Source organism: Marmota flaviventris, chromosome 9 (genome assembly GCF_047511675.1).
Source record: "Marmota flaviventris isolate mMarFla1 chromosome 9, mMarFla1.hap1, whole genome shotgun sequence".
Lineage (NCBI taxonomy): Eukaryota > Metazoa > Chordata > Mammalia > Rodentia > Sciuridae > Marmota > Marmota flaviventris.
Genome location: NC_092506.1, coordinates 10292157 through 10304146, shown reverse-complemented (window position 1 = coordinate 10304146; position 11990 = coordinate 10292157). Strand labels below are relative to the sequence as shown.

The 11990-nt window shown below is 45.2% G+C and overlaps 2 protein-coding genes across 2 annotated transcripts; one reads left to right on the top strand and one right to left on the bottom strand.

Annotated features, from left to right (window-relative positions):
• The first annotated feature begins 2244 nt into the window (after positions 1 to 2244).
• On the top strand, positions 2245 to 2926 carry Uqcc3 (ubiquinol-cytochrome c reductase complex assembly factor 3). The gene is made up of 2 exons (XM_027944225.3): positions 2245 to 2429; positions 2520 to 2926. The coding sequence occupies exons 1-2, from the start codon at positions 2310 to 2312 to the stop codon at positions 2670 to 2672; spliced, it is 273 nt and encodes a 90-aa protein (XP_027800026.1). The 5' UTR covers positions 2245 to 2309; the 3' UTR covers positions 2673 to 2926.
• Positions 2927 to 5820: 2894 nt separating this feature from the next.
• Positions 5821 to 8561, bottom strand: Ubxn1 (UBX domain protein 1). The gene is made up of 10 exons (XM_027944219.2): positions 8471 to 8561; positions 8292 to 8385; positions 8108 to 8161; positions 7915 to 8021; positions 7749 to 7818; positions 7200 to 7391; positions 7055 to 7106; positions 6788 to 6904; positions 6104 to 6296; positions 5821 to 5961 (listed from the first exon to the last, which is right to left on the bottom strand). Exons 2-10 carry the CDS (start codon positions 8348 to 8350, stop codon positions 5912 to 5914), a joined length of 894 nt encoding a protein of 297 aa, XP_027800020.1. The 5' UTR covers positions 8351 to 8385; positions 8471 to 8561; the 3' UTR covers positions 5821 to 5911.
• Between the last annotated feature and the right edge of the window lie 3429 nt (positions 8562 to 11990).

Here is an 11990-nt window from a genome sequence, read left to right as displayed (position 1 = left end):
AGTGCCCTTGAATTCAATCCTCAGTAGTGGGGTGGGGGGGAGCCTAACTTCATAACTTTGATTTATAAAGAGAAAGTGTCTCATTGGATTATTCTGAAAATCATGAGGTAAAAGTGTATAGCACAGGCAGCCATGGCTTGTGCCTGTAGGATCAGAGTTCAAGGCCAACTTCCGCAATGAGACCCTGTCTAAATAAAAAATAAAAGGACTTGGGGATGTAGCTCAGTGGTAAAATGCCTCAGCTCAGTGTATCCAATACCCAGTAGCTCCTCTTCCCCAAAATTAAAATACAGATTAAAAAGTATCACCCATTCTGACATGAAACTGCCCTCTTATTGTTCATCAGTCTTGTCAACTGCCTAGACTTTTCTCCTATATTTTTCTCTTTTTTTTTTTTTTTTTAAAGAGTGAGAGAGAGAATTTTAATATTTATTTTTTAGTATTTGGCGGACACAACATCTTTGTTTGTATGTGGTGCTGAGGATCGAACCCAGGCCGCGCGCATGCCAGGCGAGCGCGCTACCACTTGAGCCACATCCCCAGCCCCTCCTATATTTTTCTCTACCACATTCATTTAATACCTTGTGAAGAAGGGGATGCTGAGGATCAAACATGCTAAGTAAGCATGCACTTTACCGCTGGCTACACCTGAAACCCTTTTCTGTGTTTATTGAGTACCAATATGTGCTTGGCCCTGCTATCTGCAGGAGACAGTGAATCCATTTTGGCCCACTCTAGAACATCCAGATCACAGTATCCCAATTGAAACAGTATCCCTTACCTGGTTCTACACTTGGTCCTGGAAGAAGGCCTCAGATTCTTCCTTGCCATCAGTGAGCAGCTGAAGTTCCTTTGACCATTGGAGACCACCACCATCTTCATTTGCCTCCGTGGCTTCCACCACAATACAGGACAGGTGGAACTTTCAAGAGACAATCTAAATAAAGACAATGGGAATGTTGTGCACAAGTTGATTATGAGCCAGCAAGCAGCAGGACACAAGTTGAGGACATACTAACCTGATCGGTTATCTTAAAACTGAGATTGTTACTATTAGGAGTCACATTTTCCAATGGAGAAACCTGGGGCAAGGAACTTAAATGATTTTCTTAGTAGATATCCAGTTCGGGTATTTTCATCTCCGAACTAGAATTTGGTATATTACACAAGTTCCACAGACTTCGTGGTTTAAAAGTAAACAAACGTCAACACCAAGTGTATGTATACCTTGAGGAAAAGTATTAACAACCTATTTGTAAGATAAACAAGAAATAGAAAATTATACCCATTCCCCACCTAGTACTGAGTTGTTTCAGAGTTAAAAGGATTGGGAGGGGCCAATTGATTGATGGGTGTAAATATCCGGAGGAATACTTTGTGCTATTTTGAAAACGGCACAATACTACAGGAAATGAAAGCAGTTCTATTTCTGATTGGAAGACTTCAGAGGACAGAAAATGGGAAACTGTAAAATCAACAATAACCATAAAGACATGCATTCTTGGGCTGGGGATGTGGCTCAAGTGGTAGCGTGCTCGCCTGGCATGCGTGCGGCCCGGTTCGATCCTCAGCACCACATACAAACAAAGATATTGTGTCCACCGAAAAATAAATAAATAAATTAAAAAAAAAAAAAAAAAGACATGCATTCTCCTCCTAGCTTCTAGGCATCCTACTCTGGACAATGGGCCCGGTGCTTAGTCCTTGGTGCCAACAATTTTTATTTTTATTTATTTGATACTGGGGATTGAACTAAGGAGCACTCGACTACTGAGCCACATCTCCAGCCCCATTTTGTATTTTATTTAGAGACAGGATCTCACTGAATTGCTTAGCACCTCGCTTTTGTTGAAGCTGGCTTCGAACTCATGATCTTCCTGTCCCAGCCTCCGGAGCCACTGGGATTACAGGCGTGTGCCACCGCACCATGCTTGTGCCAACAATTTTTATATTATTATCGAACCTAGATGCGCTTTACCACCAAGCCATATACCCAGGGTCTCTAAGTTGCTAAGGCTGGTTTCAAACTTGTGATCCTCCTGCTTCAGGCTCCTGAATCCATGGGATTACAGGGGCGCGCCACCGCTGGGCCGTTTACCAACACTTAGAAGATTTGCTCAACGTCCCCAGGTATTTAGACCCAAGCGCTCAGGATTCTAAATATTTCTAAGGCCAGGCTCTCTATACTCCGGCTGCTTCTCTATGGTTTCTACGGGTCGCTCTAGCCTGCGCAGGGGCCGGTGAGACGTCGTAGCTACCCTCTAGGCTGCCGTAGACTACGGAGGTTGTCTCGTTGGTTGCACTCAGCCATGCAGAGTGTGCAGAAAGTGCTGATGGTAGTAGCGGTGCTGGGCGCTGGGGCTGGCGTGGGGTCCGCGCTCTTTGCTCTGGTAACCCCAGGAGAGCTGCAGAAGCAGGAGATGCTGAAGGTAGGTACAACTGAGAATTCTGAGGAGGAGCGGGCGTACGGAGAACCCTGGACTGGTGTCCTGGTTTGTGAACTCCCTTCCTGTTCCCAGGAGATGCCCGAGCAGGACCCTCGACGCAGGGATGAAGGGAAGAGGAACCAGCAGCTAGTGATGGCCACGCTGCAGGAGGCCGCGGCCACGCAGGAGAATGTAGCGTGGAGGAAGAACTGGTTGGTTGGCGGCGGCGGCGGGAAATCAGCGTGATGCCAGACCTGTCCGAGTGGGTGCTACGACCTTGGTTTGAGCGCAGATCACAGGCAGCCTTTCAGCTCGGTGAAACCGGCGGGGAATATGGACCTCGGATGCCGCACTCCAGGTCCCGGAGAGCGGCCGCCGGGTGAGCATCGTACCCCCTTCAACTCTGCGCTGATTGTGTTAACATCCACATCATTCGCCAAAGTCGTGTCCGGGGTCGGTTATGGTGAACAGAGAGAACCAATAAATTCTGTGCCACCCAAGTGAGCCGTGCAGTCGCACGCCTACTGGTGCTGAGAGATGTGCGGGTCATCGCTCCAGCCGGCTTGGGGAGCTCTGCTGAGCAGGGCTCCGGCTGCCCCGCCCCATAGTCTGAAGTTCTATGGGCTTAGTAACCACATTTTCAAAACGGGTCTTGTTATGTAAGCGTTACTTCTGGGGAAAATCAAGCGACATTCCCGAAATCGAAACTATTCTGGAAAAGCTTGTTAGCAATGGATACTCATAGATGACATCTGTTCTTTGAGGGAGGTTGAAGAGGGGCATCTAGCACATATATGCCTTCTGTGGCCATTACTTAATATCTGGTTAAAGAGGTTTAGAGAGGCTGATTTACTAGGGGTGGTGAAAGAAGCATACTTTTAGTCAAGATCTCCCGAATGTTACAAAACCTGAGTCTGCTCTATTTTGTAAAAGGCCATAACTATCTCCAGGATTATCAATAGATTATCCCTAACTCTGTGGCTCATACCTGTAATCCAACAGACCTGGGAGGCTGAGGCAAGAAGATCACAAGTTCAAGGCCAGCCTCTGCAACTTAACGAAACCCTGGCTGAGAATATGGCTTAGTAACAAAGCACCTCTGGGTTCAATCCTCTGTACCAAACAATATAAATAAATAAAGGGGCTGGGAATGTTCCTTTATATTACTCCTAGGTTCAATTCTGGATACCTCAAATAAAAAAAGGCTAGCCTGCATGATGGTGCACATTTGTAATCCCATCGCCTGAGGAGGCTGAGGTAAGAGGATCTCAAGTTCCAGGCCAGCCTGGATAATTTAGTCAGAGACTCTGTCTCAAAATAAAAATGAAAAGGACTGAGATATTGCTTAGTGGTAGAGCATTTGCCTATCATGTGCAAGGCCCCAAGTTCAATCCCAATACTAGACGGGGTGTGGGGGAATAGGTTTAGAAATGTAAAGGGCCTGACATAGCAATGTAATGGGTCCTCTCCCCTCTAAAGGTTCACACTGTAGTTCTGAATCCAGTTATAGGACCTATTGGAAATGCCACTGAGAATGAGATAAATCACTGGGGTTGCAGCCCCATTGTAGTCAGGTCACTCCCCTATTCATTTTTGGTGCTGGAGATGTTTGAACCTAGGTCCTCAAGCATGCTAAGCACATGCTCTACTAACAAACTACACCCTCCAGCTTTTTTTTTTCTTTAGTTATCAATGGACTTTATTTATGTGGTGCTGAGGATTGAACCCAGTGCCTCATGCATGCTAGGCGAGCACTCTACCCCTGAGCCACAATGCCGGCCCTTCCTTTGTTTTATACCCTGTGATTCCCAAGCAAGATTGCAATTGACAAAAAAACACTGCTTTTATTGAATTGAGTCAAAACAATAAATAAAAGTTGTATAACACTGTGATGAACAGTTTATAATCAGAGATGAATGCTGGTGCTTTTTTCAGCTGCTGGATTGTAGAGTCATGTTCAATACATTTGTTGTAATCTTTATGGTGTAACTGGCCTCTTCCATATGCCCAGGAAGTGAGGAAAAAGTCATAGCTCTTTGACAGGAGACTAAACTGATGTAGCAGCAGTCAGAGAGACCATCATGACTTGGTGAGTCAGGACCTGAGCTCTATCTAGTCAGTCTTCCCGTGGGTATGCAGGTTCTAAGAAATTGCTACCAGTGTCACTTGGGAAAGCAAATTGTGCTTTGGTATCCTGGTCTCTAAGTGGGGACAATTATACCAACACCTAGATAACAAATATTATCTATAAAGCTTAAAACTATGTGTAATCCCAGATACTCAGGGAGCTGAGGCAGGATTGTGAGATCAAGGGCAGCCCAGGCAACCTAGATGCTGTCTGAAAATAAAATTTAAAAAGGGCTGGGTGTGGCTGGCACAGTAGCACATGCTTGCAATCCTAGCAACTCAGGAGGCTGAGGCAAGAGGATTTCAAGTTTGAGGTCAGTCTCAGCAACTGTCTCAAAAAGAGCTGGGATGTAGCTCAGTGATAAAGCATAGAGTTCAATACCCAGAACAAGGTAAAAAGAGAGCTGGGAGTATAGCTTGGTGTTACAGCACTCGCCTAGCATGTACAAGGCCTGGGTTCAATCCCTAGTACCAAAACAAAACTAATCTCCCCTTCAGAAAGTGTATTTGTGAAGTACATAATACCTTCGATTTTTGGTATTGAGGACTGAACCTAGGAGCACATTACCGCTGAGCTATGTCACCATTCTTTATTTTGACATAGGGCTTCACTAATTTCCTTAGGTCCTCCCTAAATTTCTGAGGCTAGCTTTGAACTCATGATACTCCTGCCTCAACCTCCTGACTCATCGGGATTACAGGCATGTGCCACCATCCCAGTTTAACACCTTTTAGTGTCTAGGAAAGCAGCAAAATGTGGCTGACATATTCCTTACAACAGATGCACTTGCAAAGGTCACTAACCTTCCTTTCGATGATTATGGATCACCACTTTAAAAAACTATAATTTTAGTTGCTAATATTTACTGAGCACTTACTAGGTGTGAGGCACTGTGCTCAAGCACATGTCAGTTATTGTGTAACCCTTAGGACAACCCCAAGGAATACTATTATTCCTATTATTATAGTATTATTATTCCTATTCTACTGAAGAAACTAGGTTTAAAGAAGTCAAGGCACACAACTAGTCAGGATTTAAAGTTTATGCACCACTTTACCTGTAGGAGCAAAAGTCGCTTTTGTGATGCATTCTCTCCTTCCCTGGCTCGGCACCTCTTCCCTCCACCTCTGAGGCAGCTAAGACCCAAAGATTTAGAAACAAGTCTCTGTTGGAGAGGAAAGGGATATTCTCCAAGTGCCTTCCCTTTAGCTTCTTTCTCTTCCTTGGTTTTGTCCCTCCCAGCCACTCAGGAAGGAGCCAGGCATATACAGAACTCAGGGTCTATTTATTTGGAAGGAGATGTCAGTGCTTTATCAAAGATGAAGAGGTCAGAGGATGATGATGAAATAAAGGCCCCTCAGCTGGGACATTTCTTGGCCACAATGAGGACAGCAGAAGGCACAAGTCCTAAAGATGGGGGGGGGGAAGGCTTGAGCCACAAGAATACTTGTTTTTTGCTCCCCAAACTCCTGGATTCATGCCATCCCCACAAATCCCTTCTTTTCCCTCCATTCCTCCAAATCCTGGCTTCTGGTCTCACATGCCATACCCAGCTCCTGCAGAGGCCGTTCCATGTCAGCTTCTGAGAAGGCCCGTCTGGGAAAGCCACTAAGCAACTGCACTGGGTCCTGGCCCCCTCCAGGTTCCTCCCCGCGGTGGAGCTCCACATAGAGCCTCACTGCTGCCAGCTGTTCCCGAGCCCGAAATGTTTGGGTCAGTGAAGTTCCATCTGGCAACCTGACCTAAGGGCAAGAGAGATTTCCAGTACTGTTAAGCACCAAAACCAATAAGGAAAAGAGTTAAAGTTGGCCCCTCCTTCTTCTTAGACTAAATCAGTATACCTACTATTTAAAGCACTTAATGAACAACCACTTATGCTCTGCCTTACTAAGTTTGAACAAGTGGCCCCAACTTCCTTGTAATTCAACACAGACAAGATTATAAAAAAAATTTCAGGATAAATTCCACATTGTGAAAGCAGCTATGTAATGAACCAAATGAAAACAATGTAAGTAAAAGGATAAATGCTGAGTAAGAGGGAGGTATGGATTTAAATATGACTGGAGCAGGTGAAATTTGATCTTTCCTAAGAGTGGAACAGGTAGGATTTCAAGTCATGTACAAAGAAGGAAGAGATTTGGCAAAGGGAATGTAACTGAAATAAGCTCTGAGCTGGGCTCCTTATAGGTCAACAAAGGGGTTACAGGAGCAAGACAGGAATCAGAATCAGTACCTGTATGCGACACTGGTCATATTCCCGCTTGGTAGGAGGTTCCTGGCTGGGAGAGGAGGGAACAGGACCTGGCTCTGTCACTGGTGGGGATGGCCGAGAACCCACACTACCACCATACTGGAGAACAAAGTAAAACAGGAGTCAGGCACTTACCCACCCTCCGGAAATGGGTGGTATGGATGGTATTTACTCATGTTTCCCCTTTGAAGCTGGAAAAGGGTTTTAGTATGCCTTTTGCATTATAATCACTGTCTTTTCAACACCCACCTTCTTGGCTCTCTCTGCTTTGTCCCTTTCGATCTTTTCTCGAACCCTCTGTCTGGAATGCAGACAGGAAGAAAATAGGTCAGACCTTAACAAACCAAATGTTGATTTTTTTTCTCCTGTAAACCAACATGCCCATCACCCAGACCTGGCTGCTAACTCTTCAGCCTTTTCCCTCCTCCGCTCCTCAGCAGCTCTGCGCATCTCATCTTCCTGTAGTCTCTGGCGTGCAGCTGAAAGCTCTTGACCTTGTCTCCTGCGCTGTTTTTCTCGCTCCAATGCTTCCCGCTCCTCCCTTTCTTCACGTTCCCGCTGCTTCTGGGCCACCAGCTCCAACATCCTATGTTGCAGAAAGGACACAGTTCAAGAGAAAGGGATACGCAATAGGAAGGGACAGAACAAAATTGGCTGATGTTTCCCAAAATAAATGAATGAAAGAACAGGGGTAGCAGTATAGCTCAGTAGAATAAACGCTTAGCATATTGAAGTTCTAGATTTAAAAAAAAAAACAGAGAATAGAAAAAAGTCAAGGTTCTTCAACCAGACTTGTGTATGTATTGGGGAAGGGTGGAAGATAACCCTCAAAAAAGTTACCTGGGGGCTGGGGATATAGCTCAGCTGGTAAAGCAATTGCTTAGCGTGCACAAGGCCCTGGGTTCCTTCCCCAGCACCATCAAGAAAAAAAAAGCTACTTTACCTCTTGGTCTGTTCTTGTCTTTCCTCTTCAGTCAAAACGGGTTTGCTTTCTCCGGCAGCCGTTCCAGGTCCTACAAACAACCAGTATTATTAACCCCCCCCCCCCCCCCGTCAGCTCCTCGTGTCGGGCCCGCCTGAATAATCACATCACGTCTCCCAGTGAGAACCTTCAGGGCCAACTTGTTCTGAGGGGGTGGATTCCCGTCCCAGGACATGTCCAAGAGGAGTCTCTAGAGGCTCATCCACGTCGGGGTCATCTTCGTGCTCCATCAGCCTGGCAGGGAAATCGGCAGTGAGGTCAGCATGAGACTGCTCCTCCCAGCAGCCCCCAATCCTCCGCCACCGAGTCTGAAGGCTCACCAGTCCATCGCAGCCTCGATGCCCTGGTTCCCTGTGAGGGCCAGAGCCTTCTCCCTGCGGGCAGAAACACCGTGAATAGCGCCTACGGACCATGGTGACCGTCAGGACGGGGCTAGGCTCGGGTAAAGGTCCAGACAGGTCCGCGGTCCCCAGCCTGGCGGGCCGGGGTTGGGTGCTCCCTTACGCGCGTCCCCTGGGGAAGCCCATCTCGATGAGACTCTCCAGAGCCGTCAGCTCCGCCATGGCGCCGCAGCCGCCGCCGCCGCTTCCGCGGGGACCTGATGTGGCAAGAAGGAGGGTGGGAGAGGTCAACGCAAGGGAACCCTGCGCCCGATACCACCGATCGGGCGCTAGATCACTCACCCGGCTCGGGACCCACCGGGGACACCGACAAGAAGAAAGGCGAAGGGAAGCGGAAGTGCCCGAATCTGTTTGGGTCACGTGGGACTGGCGTGGACGGATGCCGCCGAGTGCCAGAAAACTCTCTGGCCCGCCTCCAGAATTTTGCATGGGCGGAAGGAGACCTACCAAATCCCAGAGCTCCCCCACAGTGCGGAAGAAGCGCCCTGAGGCTTGGAAACCCAAGAGCAGAATGAGGCCAGTTCCCGGAGTTTCACACTGCTTCGCCTTCCTTAAATATTAAAATTGTGGCCCTTAGGTGCAATCGTTTGGAAAGTTGTTTGTCAGTATTTCTCAGGAGCCATGGAAATGGGCATGCTCTTTGATCCACTCATCTTCGAGGAATTGAGCCATCCTGTGCCCGATTGCCAAAAGGAATCTTTGCAATACACAGTACCTGAACCTGGATCATCACCTCCCTGCTTAAAGTTTTTCCATGTCACCCCCGTCATCTAGTACAAGCCCAAAGGCTGACTTTCTCTTGCCCCCATGTTTTAGTTTTAAGAGCCCCATCTATAAAATGGACATAATGATGACAGCTATGTAGGTGCCTCGCAAGACGGTATGGCATAAATTATGGTAGTTACTGCATAGTTTCATTTCCTTCAAATTGAGGATAATCTGTGCATGTTGTGAAACAGGCCCTACACCTCATTTTGGCCTTTGCACCTACCAGCTCCTCTGCCTGAGATGTTTGGCCTCTTCTCTCCACTTAGTTATCTTCTAGTTGTTTTTCAAGACTCCGGCCCGCAAGTTCAAGGCGAGCCTCAGCAATTTTGTGAGACACTCTCCCCACCCCCAAGAAACTGAGTGAGACCCTGTCTCAAAAAAAAAAAAAATTAAAAAGACTGGGGGATTGGGGCTGGGGATGTGGCTCAAGCGGTAGCGCGCTCTCCTGGCATGCGTGTGGCCAGGGTTGGATCCTCAGCACCACATACAAACAAAGATGTTGTGTCTGCCGGAAACTAAAAAATAAATATTAAAAAAAAAACTCTCTCTCTCTTAAAAAAAAAAAAAAAGACTGGGGGATTGAGCTCTGTGGTAAAGCTCCTCTGGACTAAATCTCTAGTACTCAAAAATAAAATTTACAAAATATGTTTATCTAGGAGGTAGAATAATAATAATAATTATAATAATAATAAGTTACTCATATTGACTGACAGGGTTGTAGCTCAGTGGTAGAGCACTTGCCTAGCGTGTGAGGCACTGGGTTCAGTTCTCAGAACCACATATAAATAAAAAATAAAGGTCCATCAAAAAAAAAAGTTACTCATATGGAAAATATATGTATGTAACAGGGTTCACTTGATACTTTGACTATCTCTTGTGGCTTTGAAACTTACATGTTTTTTTTTTCTTTTTCCCAATCTTCTTTTCCCTAACCTTCTCCTTCCTGACCGCCTCTCTGATCTTCTTTTCCCTGATCTTCCCTGATATTCTTTTCCTTAAACTTTTCCTCCCCAATCTTCTTGATCTTCTTTTCCCTAATCTTCCCCTTCCTGACCTCTTCCCTGATCTTCTTTTCCCTGATCTTCTCCTCCCTGTTCTCTCCTCCCTGATCTCATTTTCTCTGAATCACCTCTATAAAAGCCCCCTCTCAGGCTGGGGCTGGGGCTCAGCAGTAAAGCTCTCACCTAGTATATGCAAGGCCCTGGGTATTGTGTCCTACTACAACTAAAAAATAAATATTAAAAAAAGAAAAGAAAAGAAATAAAAGCCTCCTGTTCCTGCAAATGAGCAGAATCACAGCCTTTGGGACAGGAGTCCCCTGTGTTTCTCCTTTGCTAGCAAAGCAATAAAGCTTTTTCCTTTTTCTCAAGACCTTGTCTTCATTATTGTATTGGTTTCAAGGACAATGACCGAGCTTTCAGTTACATGTACTTGAGGCTTAGTTGATTAACTCATATTTAATCATCATAACAGTCCCTATTCTGTATTATTATTAGTCATAGGAAACAGGCACAGAAAGATGAGATAATTCATCTAAGATCATAAAGGCAGTAGAAAGTAGCAGAGCTAGAATTCTACCATGCATTGTGTTTCATTAAACCTGTATGCTTTGTTGCCCCTCTCTATGGTAAAATGAAGAGCTTTTGAGTTGGGCAATTTAAGCAGGAATCCTATCTGAACTCCTTAGTTGTAATTTCAAACCCTTTAGGACTTCAAATCTCTCATCTTTGAAAAGGTGATACTATCTCTTGGAATGTTCGTGGTAAGGATTAAGTGAGAGTGCATGAAAAGCATGTCTTTACTAATAATAGAGTGGGTGTCCTCATTCATAAGTGAATGATTGCTGAGGAAATAGTCATTAAATAAAAAGTCACAAGGTAATCACTACAATGTAATGCCACATGTGTTCTAGATAACAATCTAAATTTATTCTAATGGGGGCTGGGGATGTGGCTCAAGTGGTAGCACACTCCCCTGGCATGCATGCAGCCCAGGTTCGATCCTCAGCATCACATAGAAACAAAGCTGTTGTGTCCGCCGAAAACTAAAAATAAATATTAAAAAATTCTCTCTCTCTCAAAAAAAAATAAATTTATTCTAATGGTCTAATCATTTTAAAAATGATCAAATTTTAGAGTATTGCCTATTTCAATTACTTCCAGAGGTGAATGCCTTCTCCTGGGTACTTAAATAAACAGGTGAGGATACACAAACAAGGATGTCCTTAAAACCACACTGAAGAAAATTTAAATGTTCCAACAAAGAGTGATGACTAAAGTTCTTTAAAGTACATTCTTTTGTAGGAAATCATGAGGCCTTTAACATATAAGGAGGTTATGATTTGCCAATGTTCAGCATTGTCTATGACTGAATAATGAGTGAAAAACAAAATATTTGTACTTTGTAAAGAACTGCTCTGCTTCTGGGAGGGGTGGTACCTTCCTGTAATCCTATTAGCTCAGGAGGCTGAGGCAGGAGGATTGTTAGTTCAAAGCCAGTATCAACAACTTATCCAGGCCCTAAGCCACTCAGCAAGACCCTGTCTCTAAATAAAATATTTAAAAGGGCTGGGGATGTAGCTCAGTGTTTAAGTACCTTGGGTTCAATTCCCAGTACCCAAAACAAAACAAAACAAAAAAACTGCTCTACTAAGGGCAATTATGTCTTTTGATGCACATCAAACCAAAAGCCTTGTGCATGCTAGGCAAGCACTCTATGATTGAGCTATATTCCCAGCCTAATGGCTTTTTATGTATGTATTTTTTTTTTTACATGGGGATCTAACCCAGGGCCTCTTTCATACTAGGCAAGTGCTCTAGCACTGAAGTATACCCCCAGCAAGGGCAATTAAGGAAGAAGAGAAGTTTCACTTTGTATGTGTCAGTATTACTTGAAACTTGTATGTGTTTGTTTTACAATTAAATTTTTAAAAAGTTAGGGCCAGGGTATAACAGTGGTAGACTGCTTGCCTAGCATGCACAAGGCTCTGGGTTCCATCCCCAGCTCTTCCTGGGTTGAGGGGGAGGAGTTGTAA